Below are 19,161 nucleotides of genomic sequence, written 5' to 3' on the forward strand. Positions count from 1 at the left end.
GAAGTGATTTGAACAAACTCTTAAACCTAAAGTATTACAGGCTGGCATGTTTATATTTAAATCACTTAAACCATGTATACAGCAAGAAAATCATAGTGGGCCTTAATGGGCCTAAATTATTGCCATTAAAGCATGAATGTGTTAGCTGTGTTTTGCTTAGCCAGACCTTCAGACTGACGGCTGAAGTTCTGGAATCCATGGCAGCTTTCATTGGCCAAGTCCCACCCATAAGGCCGTTTGACAGACATGTTAAACAACCAATCTTACTTAGTTTAATTTCAACTTCCATTTTGGGGCATGGAAATGTCGCAACAATAATGGACCGATGTGTATTACTCTTGGACGTATTTTGAAAGATTATATGCCACAAACTTTATTTCATATACTTTTGAAAATCAATTATTTAGTTGATCCGGATAAGTGTTTTTTGTGAGGGGGTTTAGTGTCATGGCATCTTTGTTTCCAGGCAGAACATTAAAGAACGTGGCACACATGTCTCCCGGAAATCCTGTATAATTCAACCAATCCGTTGACTACTTTGAAACTCGTTTTCAGGATTCACGTCTGTAAGTCTATTCTTACTACAGACGTGAACTGTAATGCTTATGGACTTGTCTTTTTCGAGCAGGATAAGCTCGATGTAGCCTACCACACTGCCGACAGTAATTGAATACAAAATATATTTCTGTAAATCATGTAGCCTAATAATTATGCAGTAAAATGTTATATATGAACTGGGATTATTAAAAGAAACTGAACCATTTGACATCTTGGACCGTGTAAATGCTTGGAAATATGTCATTTCTGTAACTCCATTCATTATTTGTAGTGTGCCTGCCCACCAATAATTGCAATAAGTTTAGTGCTTTGCTTCTTTTAATCAGAAATAAATAGTTAGCTTTCAAATATTTTCACAAAATACAAACTATAAATGTGTTTTCAGCCACGGAATGACGCCAGTAAAACACAAAATGTCACTTAAAGTCACATTTAAGACCTTCATTGTACATAAACTTGATAGTCAGCTATAAAAAAATAACTCTAAAGAGAAGCATTACATTTATTATATGTTACTTAACCTTAATTAAATCCGTCATGGGAATGTGAGAGACTTCAGGTTTAAAAACGCGCACTTGTTAGGAAATGTTTACTCAATGAAATCATGTCTTAAGCAATTCAGTTTTATATTAGTAGTTGTAGTCATTGTGGCGTGAATGTCGTCTCTGATAGATCTATAACTGCGGGAGAATGTGTCGCGTGTACATGCCTTGTCTGCGCCGGACATATTTGCGCCTAATCGTGGTGAAAGAGGTGTAAATATTTATTGTAAAGCTGGACGTTGCAAAGCCCAGCGTAGGACTTACACCCAGCTTTTTACGTCTAGCTGGTGCAACCGGCCCCTAGATTGTTTCCATTTGTGCCATATGCATCAGACGTTTAGCCAATGGTGTGTGGGCATGACGTCTGAGACTGAGACTAGCTGGAAGTTATTTGTTAGCTGGATTACCCTTTAAGGCAGATTACATGCTGAAATGGTTTAGCAATTTTTTATTTTTATATATATAATAAAATTATTGAAAACATTCATCTTAGCTACATTAAGATTTTGACACAGTAGACTACTATTCAAAAGTTTGCAGTTGGATCTTGTCAAAAACAAGAAAAGTGGATTCAAGTATCGGAAAAGTATTCGGTTTAACTTGTTGTGTGCTATATTCCACCTCTTCTGAAGCCATATGTACTTTTATTTTTTATTTTTTTAGCTAAATAAATGTGGCAAGTTTAAAAAATGCAGCTGCAAATAAAATATGATAAGCATGGAGGAGGGATAGATTTTCAGTAAATAATATCTTTCAAATTTCACATCTGTTCCCCACACACAGCTGTTATTACTTCAGGAGACTTAAACAAGTCATGTGTCCTGCTTCTGTGATACTCTAATTCAACTTTTTTTGTCCTTTTGTGTGTGTGTGTGTGGGGGGGTATTAATACCAGTTCACACAAACCATGAGGGTGAGTAAATGATAACAACCCTTTGGCTTTCATGTGAGCTATCCATTTAATGATTCAAAATGAATCGGCTTGGGTAGTCTTAGAAATATTGCTCTCACCAATTTTCTTTCCCTTTTCTTCCTTCCTGTGTCACTCTGTCTGTGCTTCTTTCTTTTTTTCCCCCTCTCTCTCTCTGTGGTTGCCAAGAGATAGTGAGTGGGTGTGTATTTTGGGGGGATAGTTGTTATAGAGATGAGGTCTTCCTTGTATTCTGTTGTCATGGCAACTTTGGCCACTTGATATCCCCTACATGTGAGGTTGAAGCACCCCATCTCACGATACTTTGCGCGCTCATACACACAATCATTTCTTTGAGTGCTCTCACAACGCATCCATTTATTACACTGCCTTGTATGGGGAACACACATACAGTGTTAAGTAATTTGCGAAAAAGTGTACATTTGAAGCTCATGTGTGAATAGACAATACTGTGACATTTAACATGAGCATGTAGCCTATGCCATGTGTTACAAAATGTGCGTATTGTGTTGCAGGTAAATTACTGTAAGAATGTGCTCAAACATGATGATGCGTTTGGTTTTTAAAAATCTGTTTATGGTGTTGGTTATGAGCAGAACTCCTTAAGACACTAAAAGGGAGTGTGTATGTGAAAAAGATCATTGCTAGTTTTACACCAAAGAGTTAATGGACTGATGGATTGTAACGGTGCCATGAGAGACGAGGAGGAGGAGGAGTGTATGCAAACTTGCAGGGCTCCTGAGAGATATGCTAGTGCACTCGGCTGTGATCGTACACACATAATTGCAATCTCTTGAAACTGGTACAGCCTGTAGGACAAGCCATTGACAGACCTAACCGAATTTCTAACACACCCACATTGTTACTGAAGGGCACATGTGAGATTTGGAGACTGAATTTGATTGTTAACATTGTCTGTGAGTATGCAGCTCTCAGAATTTGAGCCATCTTTAACTCTCTCTGTTTTTCTTTCCCTCCACAGCTCCTCCCCCCAGCAGATTTAACCGGAGAGTGTCGGGTGAGTTCTGTTTGACGTCATTGCACTAATCATGTGGTTTAAACTTTAAAGTGTGTGTGTGTGTGTCAGAGAAGTGTTCTGCCTTTCTGTCATTTCCCCTTGTGTTTGTTTTATAGTAATTACGTCGCCAGTATGGCCAGTCAATGTCCTCCTTTCAATTGTGTTCCAGTAAAAAAAAATAAAAAATAAAAATCCCCTCTTTAAACATATACATTCCTTTAATGTGGGATTTTTAGAGTCCCATGACATCATCTGAAGCAATCTACATGTTATCTGTAAAGACTTTTAACTCAATGAGAAGAATAATCTTTTTCAAAAGAGAACATCCTGTTTATAGTTTTTATTAAAAAAAAAAATAATTGTGCTGCTTAATATTTTTGGTAAAAGCTTTGATACGTTGTATTTCAGGATTCTTGATGAATAGAAAGTTCAAAAGAAAAACATTTTTTTTTTTTTTTTGCTTTTTTTATTATTATTGTAAAAAGGCAATTCAAACAAAATGTTTTATTGTACAATGCTTTTTATTTTCTTTGGACAATATTTTGTAGTCTCTGTCTTTTTAAAAGTTTGAAAACCTGTTCAAGAGTTCTTTTTAATTCACATCCATGTGGCTTTGTTTGTGACTGTCAAGTAAAGAGTAATTTATTTTCATAGTGTGTGCGGAGGCCTTTAACCCTGATGATGATGAGGAAGATTCTGAGCCGAGAGTTGTCCATCCAAAAACAGACGTGCAGCGTTGTAGATTACAGGAGGCCTGCAAGGACATTCTGCTGTTCAAGTCTCTTGATCAGGTACACACAGATATGAGGGCTATAAAACTGTAAACAGACGTCATCCAGGTTGTATCACTCCTGGACTCTGTGCAGGCCAGTCAGTCAGTCAAGTTCAGTTTGCATGTGTGACTGATTACACATGCCTTACTTAACCTGTCATTGTTGGTTGATCACAGAGGAACATACTGTTTATTTAACACATTGTTACTTGAACTGATTTGCATTGTTTATTTTATGCTGATGTCATAGTGCAGGTCTAAGTTGTGCTCTGGTCAGTAGACATAAACGTTCTGTGAAGTATTTGAATGTTAAGAAGAGCATGTCATTGAGTTTCCAAAATGGGAATATTTGAATTACTTTAAATTTGTACTACTTTCAAATATGAATGTTATTGTATGTTATGTTGTAATATGTTAATATCATTATGATAGCAATATTTATGTATATATAATGATTATATTCTGTTTGGCTTATCACCAGTAAATAACAAGTTGACTAGGCTTTAGTTTTATATTTACATAATGTTTTGTTGCTGTTTTTGTTGTGTTGTTGTATTTTTTTCCCCCTCATCTTCATGAGTCTTGAGTTTTTAAGATGGTGTGTCAAGATAAAAGAAAAAGTGTTCTGCTCTGTTCCATTCTGCTGCACTTTGTTTAGCGGTGAACCCTAAAAAATGTGCATGCTTTTTAAAAATATTTGGTTTTGCATATCCCTACAATGGATGCTAAATATTTACTGCATGATCCAGAAACGCATTTGCGTCATCAGACTTTTTGTCTCTCTCTGGTACAGGAGCAGTTTTCAGAGGTGCTGGACGCCATGTTTGAGGTTCTTGTGCAGCCAAAAGAGCATGTTATTGATCAGGGAGATGATGGAGATAACTTTTATGTAATCGAGAGGTATATGTTTTTAAAAACTGTTTTATATTTTTATATGTGCCTGCCTGTGATATCTCTTGTACAGCATGGCTGGTTAAAAATAGTTCAATAATCACCTATTCTGAAAATGGATTGTTTCCTGATTCAAATAATAGTAATTTTTTAGTCCCAGGAAATGTGCAATTTGTTGAATGTTTATTGTGACCTAATTATTTGATATTGCCATTCAGATCTCAGAATAGTAACAATAAAATCGACACCACAGACCTGACTGAATTTATGTTTTGGTCCATTTGCAGGGGTGTGTATGATATCGAGGTACAGAAGGATGGTGTGGGCTGCTGTGTGGGTCAGTATGATAATAAGGGCAGTTTCGGAGAACTGGCCCTCATGTACAACACTCCACGGGCGGCAACCATCATTGCCAATGAAGAGGGAGCCCTCTGGGGACTGGTGAGTGTGTGAGAGAGCAAGTGAGCTGACAGCAGACCCTGCTGAGGAAGTGCTCTGTAACAGCACCCCCTTGTGGACATGCGGTTAAAACACTTTCACAGAACAGCAATTTGGCTTTCATTGTACTTGCAACAATTAGGAAGACTGAAAGTATGTCATAAGAATCATTTCAGATAATAACTGAATGTCTGTTTCAGGATCGGGCAACGTTCCGTAGACTCATAGTGAAGAACAATGCGAAGAAGAGAAGGATGTATGAAATCTTCATTGAGTCTGTCCCACTGCTCAAATCACTGGAGGTGAGAAAATAATTGAACGTTTATTCTGTTGCCAAACGTTTTTGTCATTCTGTGAAAGAGTATCAGGCAACATTAAAGAAAGTCCTTGGGATGAGGAGAGGAACACTTGCATTTTTAGACTGCGAATGAAATGATCAAATACTTACCCCATGTTTTTATCTCATAGTTATCTGAAAGGATGAAGATTGTTGATGTGCTGGGTGTTAAATCATTTCATGACGGAGAGCGTATAATTATGCAGGTGAGCTTTTCAGTTGTCACAAAAATTAGGAAATGAATGTCATTGGAAACCAACAACATAATCTTTAAAATAAAGTTAATTTACTTAATTTCAAAGTACTTCAATACTTCAAAGACTACACCTTTCAAACAAAACATCAAAAGTATTTATGGTTTTAAAGATAGAATAATAGGTATGGTATTCAAAATTAAGACCAAGTACTATGACACTGTCTGGTTGAATTATTATCATAACATTAATCTTTTGTTACTCTTCTAGAACACCTGTTTCATAATAAAAAATGAATAACTCATTTACATTTCAGACAGTACACTCACAGAAACTTATATATGGACATAGAAAATGTCTAAATAATTTAGAACAAAATTGAATGATTGTTTATACTGTCACTAAATGTACATTATCCCCCAGCCTTAAACTATTTAATTTTCTGTAAATCTGTTTTGAAACAAAACAAAAAAGTGCTTTACAAAATGATTTCATACATCCACTAAAAATGATCAGTAAATAAAAGTATTTTGAAAAATGCCATATACCGTGCATCTTGTTATCTAATGCCAATGTACATTTACCTCTATACATATAAGACACATTAATTTAGTTTGAGTCAGTGTTTGATGCCATTGAGAATCTTACTATCCTCTGTTCAGCTCTCACACTCTTGAGCAGCTACAGCGTGTCTGAAAGAACCAACAGACACACAGCAGGTGTAATTATAGCACTGTAATAATAGAGCAGAACTGAAGATCAGGACTCTTGATTGATGCTATTGTATCATTAATCATTACTATTATGGGCTGCTCTATCACCAGGGCGATATGGCTGATTGCTTCTACATTGTGGAGTCTGGAGAAGTGAAGATTATGATGAAGAGTAAAGTGAGTTCCTTTATCTTTCATTTCCTTGTTATTCATTATATTGAGTTATACTTTTTAAACTCCTTTAATGTGCTAAAAAAAAGTTCAGATTTTCTTTTTCAGATTTTCATTTTTTTTTCATTAAATTAAATACTTTCTGTCCCGGATTAAAATGTAGAGACAGCCATTCATAGACTGTTTTTCCTCAAAAATTTGATAACTAAATAGTTTTACTTAATCTGTAGCTTATGTTTTGCATTGTAGTTTTTGCAATTATACTTAACAACTGTAGCGGTGCAGAAAGACTGTTCAGTTTTTTAATCCCCTCCCCCCAACTGTAATGCCAAAATGTAATTTGAAACTATTTTTAGACAAAAGCAGACAGACAGGATAATGCTGAGGTGGAGATCGCTCGCTGCAGTAGAGGGCAGTATTTTGGAGAACTTGCTCTCGTCACTAATAAACCACGTGCTGCCTCAGCCTATGCTATAGGGGATGTCAAATGCTTGGGTAAGTATCTCTAAGTTAGAGTTAGAGTCCATCTAACTTCATTTTTTGAATTGAAATTAAATGTGTGCCTTATGCTCCAACAATGTTTGTGTTTCAGTGATCGATGTACAAGCCTTCGAGCGTTTGCTGGGGCCCTGCAAGGAGATCATGAAGAGGAACATTGCCCACTATGAGGAGCAGCTGGTGGCTCTGTTTGGATCCAGTGCGGACCTGAGGGACTGAGACAAACTGGCCGTGCCTTACGTACACACACACACACACACACACACACACAACACATATGTTATACACTCCCAAAACATTTTGTAGGCACACATTCCTTTTTATGTGCACTCATTCTTCAGTCAAACATGCTCACACTTTCAAACCATACCTCACAAACACACACCTGATGTCATTGCATCAGCTGCTCAGTACGAAATATAAACATTACAAGCTCAACTTCGGTGTCCCTAAACCCACCACAGCCTGGAGAGGACATATGCACACACACACACACACACACACACACACACACACACACACACACACACACACACACACACACACATTCACTTACACCAAAAATTCCCAGCCAAGGACCCATTCTTTTTCATGGTCACTTGCAGTCACATCAAAGAATAGAGAAAAAGAGACAAAAGATAATAGATTTTATGTTTAAACAAGAAAAAAAGTTATCTTTCAATAAAAAAATGCAAAAAGCGCAAAAATTCTAAGTTTTAGAGCATTTTATGATCATGCAAAGCTTTGATAAACTTGTTTAAATATGACCTGTTTACTTTCCCTGCTGTTGGAGTACAAAAGTTTTTGGTAGTATCCACAGTGACCGACTTTTCTCAGTTAAACTCCACATGTTGTATTAGATTAATGTAGTATTATTATTATTATTATTTTTGTTGAAGGTTGACTCCTTGTTACACCGGCCCCTAATTGGAGGATGCGAGGCCCAATCTAGTGCAGAATTTTCCTTTTAGTCTTTCTGAATAAGTCATCCTGAAAAATAAATAAAGCAGACATTTTGGTAACCTGCTGGGACTCTTATGTTGCGAATGTTTATGTGTGTGTGCGTGCGTGCGTGTGTGTGTGTGTGTTGGAAGGTGCGGTCTGTAATTAAAGGAACAATGCCATTTAAATGTCAGGAATCAGTTTTGTGTTTGTAATCCTTTGAATGGAGACACCATGCAAGTGTTTTGGAATGGAGTGTTATTTTTATTTTATTTTAGGGCATTAGTTGGTTGTTAGTTGGTTAACATCTCTGAGGGTTGGCTAGTTTCAGCATTTGCAGATTGTACTTTTAATAAACTTTGGATAAATCAGGGTGTCTGCTTTTATTTGAGGATTTTCCTGTTCTTTTCTTAGCAAAATTCACTTGTCACAATTGATTTTGAATTTCTCGATTACATTTACTAATATGTTCACAAAACTGATTTGGTTATCCTTCTGGACCATGGTCCTAATTTGTGCAAAGAATTGCATCTCCTGAAAACATTTTTTTAAAGTGGTTTCATTGAGTGAAGTGAGTGAAGTGACATTCAGCCAAGTATGGTGACCCATACTCAGAATTTGTGCTCTGCATTTAACCCATACGAAATGCACACACACAGAGCAGTGAACACACACACACTGTGAGCACACACCCGGAGCAGTGGGCAGCCATTTATGCTGCGGCGCCCGGGGAGCAGTTGGGGGTTCGATGCCTTGCTCAAGGGCACCTAAGTTGTGGTATTGAAGGTGGAGAGAGAACTGTACATGCACTCCTCCCACCCACAATTCCGTCCGGCCCGAGACTAGATGGTCAAACTTGCTGGAACATGATATGTACAGGGAACCATAATATGTCTTCTATATAAAGAGAAATTAATGAATTTAAGTTTCAGATGGGGTGTACTTATTTACGCCGTGTCGGTATATTTATTGTCAAAGCTTGATAAAGTCTCACAACAAGCCACTGCTAAATTGTTTAATTTCTAAAAACTTTGGAACAAACGTAGTTTTTTTTTTTTTTTCAGAACGTATCAGTTTGTCTGGGGACGATTTATTTGTTTCATTGTGTGTGATATTTTGAAATCTTTTAATGTTACATCACACCTTAGTGTTTTTCAGTGTTAAAATCCAGGCTTCAAAACAGTGAACTTTGTCATTAAATGGCATTTAATACAAGGCATTTTATAAACCATTTAACTGTTTTACTGTATTGAGGCATAATGTTTTTTTTTTTTTTTTTTTTTTTTTTAATCCTGTCATAAAGTTTATAGCAGGTGTTAACAGTGATCAACAAGCATTAATTGTGAAGGGTGGGGTTGGATGGGGATACACCCATATCGTTTATGCAAAATGGATATATATACATTAAAGAACAGAATTAGAAAACAACCAATTTCCTAAATTTCAATGTCCTTGCTAGGTTATTTGAAAAAGAACTAATCAAAATTGGACTACTTACAGATACCTCCAAGTTATTAGTGTTAATCTGGCACCTGGTGCTAATATCCTTAATTATATGATGAAAATAGGAGATTGCATGATGGCGGGCTGCTCTAAGGTGACTGAAAACCTGTGACAGAAAGTTGTCCAGGCAAAGACCAAAAGGATGATGCTTTCAGCTATTGCAAGAGAAGCTGATCATTCAGAATCTGTGATTTCTAGAAAATTGCAAGGTTACAATGACATTAATTCAAGTTCCCCAAAAAGGCTCACTGTCCACGGAAGACAAATGAATGCAAAGACAGCACAATGCGGAGACTCGATGGAGAATCGGTTCAACACTGCAGCTTAAATTGCTGTCCAGTGCAGTGCTGAACAGGATAAGGATCTGTCTCTGCAAGTTGAAGAGAAGTCAGACTGAAAGTGCTCGCTGCAGTGATGAAGCCTCGTCAAATAGCTGAACTCACCTTTGCTGAGGAGCATGTTGTATGAAGAGAACTGGTTCAAAGTTCACTTTAGTTATGAGAGCAAGTTACATTAATTTGGGTCTGATGGAAAACATTTTCTTCAACTGGGGAAAGACCCTCAAGTTTCATGGTTTGTAGGATGTTTTCTGCAGTTGGGTCTCTTATACAGATACATGGCAGTTAAAAGCAAATGTTTTTTTCTGAATCTCCTTCAGCAACATGCAATTCTTTCCCTGCAGCTTCTTCCCATCAGCCTGCAATTTTCATGCAATGCCACACTGAAAAATGGGGAAAGCAGTTCCTTGATGATAAAACATAGAAATAATGAAAGAGCGGGCCCAGAGTCCTGATCTAAACCCATTTGAAAATCTTCATCAAAGGTATAGCTAAGAAACCCACTAAAGTTACCGAGCTATGGAAGAGACCGGAAGAAGAATGGACTAAGATCACACCACTATTGTGTGTGAATATAATGAGATACTGTGGCTGCAGATGTGTCATTCAAAGCAAGGGCCTCTACACTTTATACTAATTTCTGACAGCTGTAACCTTCCGAGAGTTTAGACTTTTCATGGACCCAGTGAACAGTGGTATACTTGCTAATATTCCTTCACATTTTAAGTTTTTAAGATTAACAGTATTTTTGATCTCCATTGTGTGTGTGTGTATATATATATATATATATATATATATATATATATATATATATATATATATATATATATATATATATTAACGTGAGCACTGTTATTCACGCAGCGGAGCACAGCAGTCGTGTACTTCCTGAAAGCACAAGATGTTGTAGTGTACATGTAGTGGCCTGTAGTTGGCGATAAATGGACTCGCGCTGCTCCATCTGCTCCACCAGAAGAAGAGGGAGATTCAAAACACAGCTGCTGTGACAGCGATAAAGTTATCAACATGTAGGTATCACAGATGAGCTCTCACATAAACTAATCTGAAATAAAACGCATGTGTCTCTCACAGGCAGTCGAACCATAATCATAACCGCTTTCTGTGTTTGTTCGTTTATCTGTTCATTTCTTTGGTTTGCGGTCTGTCGTGTTGTGCTCTTGTGGCATGCTGTTAATGTTGATTAAAGATGCAAGCCTTTAGTAAATGATTTTATAGACACGATATGATAGTTATTAAGTTCAGACTCTGTTCAGTAACAGTTAGAGGAATGACTCACGAATGACTCACACGTTCGCGTTTTACTTGATACAGAGAAAATGCGTGTTTTCTGTCTGTCTGTTAAACACGATCAGGCTGAATGAAACAAATGCATCATTGGGTTCAGCCAAAATGCGGGGTTTAAGTTTATATGAGGAAAAAAAACATGCAAGTCCAATTATTCCATGAACGTCAAATGGCAGTGCTCTGAATCTCCATATTAGGGTTTCAACATTTATAAGCGCAATCTTCTCAAAAACCCCACACACTTCTCGTCAGTATTTCACACTTTAGCTTGGTAAAGTCGTGAGAGGTGTTTCCTCCCATTACTGATCTCGAACCACACTCTCCATACCAAAATAAAAGTAATTAATTCAAGAGAACGGGCCAAACTGACCTCAGGCCAGTGTTAAAGTGAACTTACAGAGAAAGGGGTCTCTTAAAAGTCTCTTGTTTCCTGATTTGAACCTTCAGTTTCATGAGACAGGCATTAACTGGCAGTTCTGAGGGCTGCAGGTGAGGCTGATTTTTTTGGTGTTTACAGTTTGGTAGATTTATGTTTTTATTTATAATGGATTGTGGTTATGGTTTGTGTCAGAACTGAATCTAGGTTTAAATACTTTAGTCCAGTCATGGTTCTTTTTGTATTTTTTTTTTTTTTTTTTGGCAAAGAAACTATAATTAATTTACATTTACGCTTTTAGCTGACATTTTTATCCAAAGCTACTTATAAAAGAGGAAGCCAACAATATTCAGTTCTTTATTAGAAAATGATATTAGAAAGCCAGCTAGAAAAGAGAAGAAATGCATGTTACTTTTATATGTGTGGTTCCGTTCATAATTAACCAGTGATGAATTGGTATACTGATATACCAATTTATATATGGCTGATAACCTATAGTCCACTTGGTCAACTGCCGTTGCTTCTCTTGTTGTACTAATACTTGTATGTATTGTGTAAAATGAAAGCTTTTTTCAGTTTCATCTCATTTTGCAGTCATGCAAAACTACTGTAATATATATATATGTGTGTATATGTGTGTGTGTGTGTGTGTATATATGTATATATATGTATATGTATGTATGTATGTATATATATGTATGTATGTGTGTGTGTGTATATATATATATATATATATATATATATATATATATATATATATATATATATATATATATATATATGTGTGTGTGTGTGTGTATATGTGTATATATATATATAGATAATAGCATATTGACCGTTGCCCACCCTGCTCTTTAGGTGTATTGAAAAGAGCCATATCAGATGACTAGAATAAAGGGATAGTTCAGACAAAAATTACAATTATATCATTCCAAAACGATCTCTTGTGGAATATAAAAGGAGATATTTAGTAAAGTGTTTGAGTTTTTTGCCCCCTCCATACGATACATACAAAATGTTATTTTAGGATTCACAGAAAAGAAAAAAAAGCATACAGGTTTGGAGCAACACGAGAGTGATTATTTGCTAATGGATTTTGTTCATTTTTGTTCAAACTAGGCTATCCCTTTAGGGTTTCTTGCATTATTCACTTGGATTCATACATAGGAAATTCAAAGGAATTTTGACTAAGTTTCAAGTTAGTGACTGGAAGTATGTCTAAACTGAACTTAAAAATGTAAATGTATTTATATACACAAATAAATATTTGTGTCTTCAGTCATTTTTTTTTTTTTTCTTTTCTAAAGTACAATTCACATTAGCATGAAGTCCATGTGGTATAACAGAGGAATCACACATTCACACCACAACTTCCGCTGCTATTTGGACTTCAACAGATGAAAAAAAAAGTGTTATGAGAAAAAAGAAAACTGCTAATGAAATAGGCTGTTACTGTTGTTATTTGCTTGTGTTTGTTGGTTCAGCGCTGTGAATTACTTACAAATCAGTCTACCTTTTTATTATTCTAACTTTTGTCTTATGGTGATGAAAACTGTTGAGTGTTGCAAACAACTGACAGCTGTTGCACCACATTACAGAAATAACTGGATTTAAAAGAAATCATGTGGATACTCCACCTTTGTTCTTCACAGCTGTTAATGGGGAGGGGGAGAATTGGAAATTAAATCCTTCAAAAGGAAAATCCTTTCATAATTTACTTTGACGTTGTTCCAAACCTGAATGATTTTTCTCATGTGGAATAATTTGAAGGATGTTTCAGCTATTTTATCTCTCTACAATGAATCAGTGGGGTCCAAAACAACATGATTGGTCCTCTTCCACTTTTATTGTACTGACAAAAAAAAAAAAGAAGATTGAAATGTTTTCAGAATATCTTCTGTGTTCCGCAGAAGAAAAAAGTCATACAGGTTTGGAACAACATGAGGTTGGATAAAAAAATAATCTATCCCAAATGAATGAAGACCAAATGAATGTTAATGACGTCTGAGCTGTTCAGTCAGGTGTTGTTACTGGCCCCTGTTGACCCCGTGCCCTTGGCGTGTGTGCAGGTGCGATGGCAACATCAGCTGTGCAGTCGTTCGAATCGAACCTCTTCACGAGCGCTGGGACCTAGTGGAACGTTGTGCAGAATTACTCAGTACCCAATGGCAGCGCAGCATGGGGGCTCGAATTCACTCGCTCCGTCAGTCGAGCCACAGCTATCCAGTGTGTCTCCTGCTGCTGAATGGGGAGAGACAGACTCAAGACGAGAAGCTGATAGGACATGCCCGCTTGTCCTGCGTTCTGGGGAGCCGTAGTCTGTTTGTGGAGTCGGTCGTGGTGTGCACCACATTACGAGGGAAGGGTTATGGCCGTATCCTGATGGAGGGTGTTGAGCGGTATGCCAAAGGACGGGGCTGCACCCGATTGTGTCTTACCACCCATGATAAACAGCACTTCTATGCCCATCTAGGGTTTGTGCTGTCCAAACCTGTCCAAAGTGTCGGGACGCTGGCCTCCTTCATGCCCATGGAGGTGCTTCACAAGTTCTGTAAAAGCACAGAGAAGGAGGAAGAAGGGAAGAAGAGTGATGCTGATTTTAACAATCCTGCATCAACTGTACCTTCCATTTTACCACCACCTCTTCCTCATCTTCCTCCTCCTCCTCCACCACCTCCTCCACTCTCCAGTCCTCCTCCACCACCTCCTCTACTCTCCAGTCCTCCTGCTCCTCCACCTCTTCCATCTTGTCCTCCATCATCCTTGGCTCAAGTTACACAGACTCTGGAGCAAACGCCGTACACTGACAACAGAGGGCTGCCCATCTTCTGGATGCACAAGGACATCTGAGACTCTTCAGTCTGTAATAATTCAGGGATACGCAATTACAGTGTTTACAGGACAAGAAGGATCTCATAAACCTGAACTGTTTGAACTGTAATGACTCAAAATACTGTGACAATCTGAAAGTGCCTTCATACCAATGTTTCCTTTGTTTTAACTGCTGAAAAAAATAATAATTGAAAGGATGTATCTTATCACATCTCTCTAAAACAAATTTCACTGGTGAGATTATGAGCTACTTTTAATGGATTGCATCAAAATAAAAACTTTCTATAAACTTTTCAGGTGTTACGCTTGTCATTTCATTGGATCAGTATTTGAGGTTGCGTAGTTGCAGATTGTTTACACAGACTTATTGTTAAAATAAGTAATATGTTTTAATGTTTTGAAAAAAAGTCTTCTATGCTCTGTATTTATTTGACCAAATAACAGTAAAACAAGAACAAATTTGAAATATTACAAATAAAATAAGTTTTCTACTTTTAATATGTTTTAAAATGTAATATATTCCTGTGACGCAAAGCTGAATTTTCAGCAGCCATGACTCAAGAAAATCATGTTGAACTTAGCCTATGGTCTAGCTTAAACTAAAAAAGGGTTTTGTAGATTATTTACTTTTTTCATCAACTAAAAATGTAGTTCCTGTGGCTCAGTGGTAGATTATTGCATTAGCAGAGCAAAAGGATGTGGGTTTAATTCCATGGGAACACACATACTGATTAAAAAAAAAAAAAGTATAGCCTGAATGCACGCTTTGGATAAAAGCGACTGCTAAATGCAAAAATGTAAATAACACTAATTTGTGTGTGTATTTCATAGGCATGTTTCTGAGATTATCTGTTCACCATCCCATCCTCACTTTAGCCCTGTCAATCATTTTGACTACCAGCAACTCTGTTCAGAATATGGTTGAGGGGGAGGAGTCAGTCATCGAGAGGCGTGGCTTTTCAGTGATCTGGAACATACCTACAGCTTGGTGTCAGCATCGATACGGGGTCTCCCTGCCACTGCGCGAGTTCAACATCATACATAACTCAAAGCAGAGATTTCAGGGTCAGAATATGAGCATATTTTATCAGCGTCATCTGGGCCTTTACCCCTACATCAACCATCAGGGCTCAAAGATCAATGGTGGCCTGCCTCAACTAGGAATCCTGAATGCTCACCTCTCATTGGCCAAGGTGCAGATCAATGAGGTATTGAGAAAGACATTCAGCGGATTAGCCGTGCTAGATTGGGAAGAATGGCAGCCTGTATGGATGTGGAACTTTGGTACCAGAATCGTATATAGGAAATTTTCAAAAAAGCTGGTTAGGTGGAAACATCCAGATATGTCAGAAGAGGAAGTGCAATCTGAGGCGAAAGCAGAGTTTGAATTAACGGCAAGAGCATTTATGGAAGAGACCCTACGCCTAGGTGTTCGCCTACGCCCCGAGGGATTATGGGGGTTTTATGGATTTCCCAGTTGCTATAACAATCGTGGCCAAGGACAGAGTGGATACACGGGGCAGTGCCACAATGGAACAGAGACACTGAATGATAAACTGGCATTTTTGTGGCAACACTCCACTGCTTTGTATCCCAGCATTTATTTGTGGCGTAAGATGGCAGGACACACACACGCTCAACTCATGGTGAGACACCGTGTACTTGAGGCTCTCCGAGTGGCATCCCAGCATTCACCTGGCACTGAAGCACTTCCTGTTTTTCCCTACACCAGATTGGCATTCACACACACATTGGAATTTCTTAATCGGGTACCTACAAGAACCCTTTAACAGTTTCCACACTGCGTTTTAGATTGTGTTTGTTCTGAGCTCCAGTTTTATCATAATAGAATAGATATCGAAAGAGGAGGGGTTTAGCTTTGAGCTTGTGGCCATATTGTGATTGTTTAATATTTATTAAAACATCACTGTTAAATGTAATCTTTAGTCAATTTCAAAATGTCTTAAACTGTACATGTTGTGATAGCTCAATTCAACTAGCATTTAAAAGCATTTTATTTAAAATATTTAATATTTAAGTGCTGATTCACACAAGATATTCTTAAACTGTAATATAGTAAAATTTTAATTCTGGTCAAAAGCCATACCAATAAAATAATTATCAGTTATGAGTAATGGCCAGAATATACAGTAATATAAGTATATCAATTTTCAAAATGTTAATTTTCATTGTTATATTTATTTATTCTAAATATTTTTGAATTTTAATATTGGACAATTTTAATTCTGGTCAGAAGCCGTAACAAATAAATAATTATCAGTTATCAGCAATGGATAGAATATAATATAATTCAGGCTGATCTGACTTTACAAACTACATTCTTGTGCATATGTGTGTATCTTTTCAGACGGATTTGGAGCACACACTAGGTGAGAGTGCTGCTTTAGGTGCCACTGGAGTTGTGTTATGGGGCGAGCTGAGTTTTGCCAAGTCTAAGGTCAGTAGGCCTCACTGTGTGTGTGTGAGGGTTTATAGTCTGTATTTACCTTCGTGCAAGAATCTAATGCTCCATATAAGTCCAAATGCTTACTATTTGATATTAGACTTAGCACATATCCTGTTACCTAATGCTGCAGCTGTTATATATTTCTGTCTTTCTCCAGCGGCAGTGCGATCTCTTGCGTGATTACATCAGCTCAGAATTGGGAGAATATGTGGCCTCCCTGCAGGCCGGTGTCAGGAACTGCAGTGAAAGAATGTGTAACGGCCAGGGACGGTGCGCTCGACGGGTCCCTCACTCAGGTTACATGATCCCTCTACATGGTACCCATGAAGTTCCTCCTCTCAGTGACATGAGGTCAAAGTTTAAGTGTATCTGCTTTAAAGGATGGAGTGGAGAACACTGTGAGCAAAGAAATTCCTAAGAAAGTATTTGCTGTTCTGAATTTCCATATTATTATAAACCACACACATAATAACAATGACTTTGATTCATCCAACAACAATAAAAGCAAATACATGTTAATGTGAAACTCAGCTTGCAACCCATTTTATTTGTAATGTGACATTTCGGAGTTAAACAGAATAAAAAAAAATTATAGTTTCAGTTGAGTTTATCCACAAAATGATTGAATGGTGAAAAGGAAGTGTTAAAAATCAAAACAGAGTAAGATTAGCTAAAACTAAAAAGCTAAAAAGCTATTTAGCTGTAACTCACCATCATCTAACATCACCATCATGAAGAAACCGAGACAGACTAAATCCAGAAGAACTGTGGCAATGTCCAAGATGGTTCAAGAAACCTACAGTACTTTGAAAAGTTTTTCACACTTGTGTAAAAATGCTCTAAAATAAGGATGCTGTCAAAAAATAATGTGAAAAATAGATTTACTTTATCAATTAACTACTATTAACTAAATTAAATCAACATTTAGTGTGCGTTAAAAAAAACTTTTTTGTGCACTTTCAGGTATTGCAAGTAGTTTTCTTGAAGCATTTTGGAGACGTTGCCAGTTCATCTGGATTTAGTCTGTCTCAGTTTGTTCTGTTTCTTCATGTTATTCTAGACGGACTGAATAATGAGATCAGATCTCTGTGTCGAGCACTGGCCGTTGTCAGACTCCTTGTGCAAACAAAAATCTTATTTAATTATTACAATTAATGGAAAAATAAATGTTTGCAAATGTAAACTGATACTTCCTACTGACGCACTACAGCAAAAGATAGAAATAACTGACTTAAAACATTTCTTAGCTGGTTAAAATACTTGTGTTTTAATCATTTTGACCACCACTATACAAGTATTTAGTTAGTGTAAGCACTGAAAGACATCTGCAGTGCTTCAAGGGATTGAACGGTTAGTAAAGAAGTCTTCTATGATGATTTGCTTGATTCTAATTCAGAATCATGGGTAATGTCCAATTCTGCTGTTGAACACATTACTAATAAAAAAAGGTTACAAAAATGTTTGTAACCAAGTTTAAATAATGTTGTCTGTCGACTTTAGCAAAGGCATAGATTAATAACCTCATATATCATAGTAAGTCTGACATTAAAAGGTTTTTAAGTTATCATTCTCCCATTGAAAAAAATTAATAGGATTTTTACTTCTGGACCCAACTGTTGTGCTCTATAACCCCAAAGCCTAAGTGACAAGCAGAGTCAAAGGTACTGTAAGTTATTTCAAGAAGCTAGTTGTATTTTTGATGAAAGATTACGAAGACATTTTTGTTATTTGTAATAATGTGCACAGATAAACCTTTCACAATAAAACCAGGACTCCACAAAATGTGAGAACATTTTCATTTATATTTATTATTGTTTAAAAAAAAACATTTAAATAGAATATTATGGTCTATATAATTATTTACAGTCGTTCTACAATCACTTACAATTGCTCACAATAGTGGAAGTTCTTGCGCATTCAAAACACCCTTGATCAAGCATGTTTTACACTACAGTTTAATGTTTGTTAGAGTGATAATGAATTTAAATATAATTACAAGTATGATTATTCATTTTTTGTGTGTGTCGTTTTGTGTTATCAGTTGCTGTAGTGAAACTAATCTAGCCAGTTGCCGACTAGTGTGTAAGCATTTAAGTGTACAAAACAATACTGGTGAAATGTCCATTAATTAATATATTATTGTCCAGTTACACTACACAAAAATCAGCAGACCAAGTGAACGTTTTTAAGCAAGATAATGGATTCCACTAAAGTACTAGAAGCCTTTAAGACAGAATCACACATGTTGATGTGAAGTAATCGGTGCTCTTCTATTCTTGTCACAGTGCAGTAATGTTTCTCCTGTGGATCTGTCGAATGATTTGTTGTTATGGTC

The 19,161-nt window shown here is 36.9% G+C and overlaps 3 protein-coding genes across 4 annotated transcripts in view; all 3 read left to right on the forward strand.

Moving 5' to 3' along the window:
- The window catches only part of LOC113093969 (cAMP-dependent protein kinase type II-alpha regulatory subunit-like), an 18,240-nt gene extending 10,665 nt beyond the window's left edge, over positions 1 to 7,575 (forward strand). The window contains exons 2-10 of the mRNA XM_026259591.1: positions 3,014 to 3,049; positions 3,704 to 3,840; positions 4,615 to 4,721; positions 5,000 to 5,153; positions 5,351 to 5,452; positions 5,619 to 5,693; positions 6,506 to 6,571; positions 6,922 to 7,060; positions 7,158 to 7,575. Coding sequence (XP_026115376.1) covers positions 3,014 to 3,049; positions 3,704 to 3,840; positions 4,615 to 4,721; positions 5,000 to 5,153; positions 5,351 to 5,452; positions 5,619 to 5,693; positions 6,506 to 6,571; positions 6,922 to 7,060; positions 7,158 to 7,282 — 941 coding nt within the window. The 3' untranslated portion in view covers positions 7,283 to 7,575. The remainder of the gene's footprint in view (positions 1 to 3,013; positions 3,050 to 3,703; positions 3,841 to 4,614; positions 4,722 to 4,999; positions 5,154 to 5,350; positions 5,453 to 5,618; positions 5,694 to 6,505; positions 6,572 to 6,921; positions 7,061 to 7,157) is intronic.
- Positions 7,576 to 8,766: 1,191 nt separating this feature from the next.
- LOC113093972 (N-acetyltransferase 6) lies at positions 8,767 to 14,651 on the forward strand. 2 transcript variants are annotated; one of them, XM_026259597.1, is made up of 4 exons: positions 8,767 to 10,081; positions 10,191 to 10,541; positions 10,711 to 10,874; positions 13,597 to 14,651. In XM_026259597.1, coding segments are annotated over exons 3-4 (783 nt in total). In that variant the 5' UTR covers positions 8,767 to 10,081; positions 10,191 to 10,541; positions 10,711 to 10,872; the 3' UTR covers positions 14,378 to 14,651. The 2 variants fall into 2 exon arrangements, with proteins under 2 accessions (XP_026115382.1, XP_026115381.1); XM_026259596.1 differs by having other exon boundaries at positions 8,767 to 10,541.
- Positions 11,609 to 17,322, forward strand: LOC113093966 (hyaluronidase-1-like). Its single transcript, XM_026259589.1, has 4 exons — positions 11,609 to 11,640; positions 15,191 to 16,128; positions 16,728 to 16,817; positions 16,984 to 17,322. Exons 2-4 carry the CDS (start codon positions 15,193 to 15,195, stop codon positions 17,242 to 17,244), a joined length of 1,287 nt encoding a protein of 428 aa, XP_026115374.1. The 5' UTR covers positions 11,609 to 11,640; positions 15,191 to 15,192; the 3' UTR covers positions 17,245 to 17,322.
- Positions 17,323 to 19,161: the final 1,839 nt, after the last annotated feature.

Source organism: Carassius auratus, unplaced genomic scaffold (genome assembly GCF_003368295.1).
Source record: "Carassius auratus strain Wakin unplaced genomic scaffold, ASM336829v1 scaf_tig00215205, whole genome shotgun sequence".
Classification (NCBI taxonomy): Eukaryota; Metazoa; Chordata; class Actinopteri; order Cypriniformes; family Cyprinidae; genus Carassius; species Carassius auratus.

Coding starts and splice junctions, on each gene's coding strand:
- LOC113093966 (XM_026259589.1), top strand. CDS start 15,193: ATGTTTCTGAGATTATCTGTTCACCATCCCATCCTCACTTTAGCCCTG. Junction 16,129..16,727: donor CATTGGAATTTCTTAATCGG/GTACCTACAAGA, acceptor GTATCTTTTCAG/ACGGATTTGGAGCACACACT. Junction 16,818..16,983: donor TGAGTTTTGCCAAGTCTAAG/GTCAGTAGGCCT, acceptor GTCTTTCTCCAG/CGGCAGTGCGATCTCTTGCG.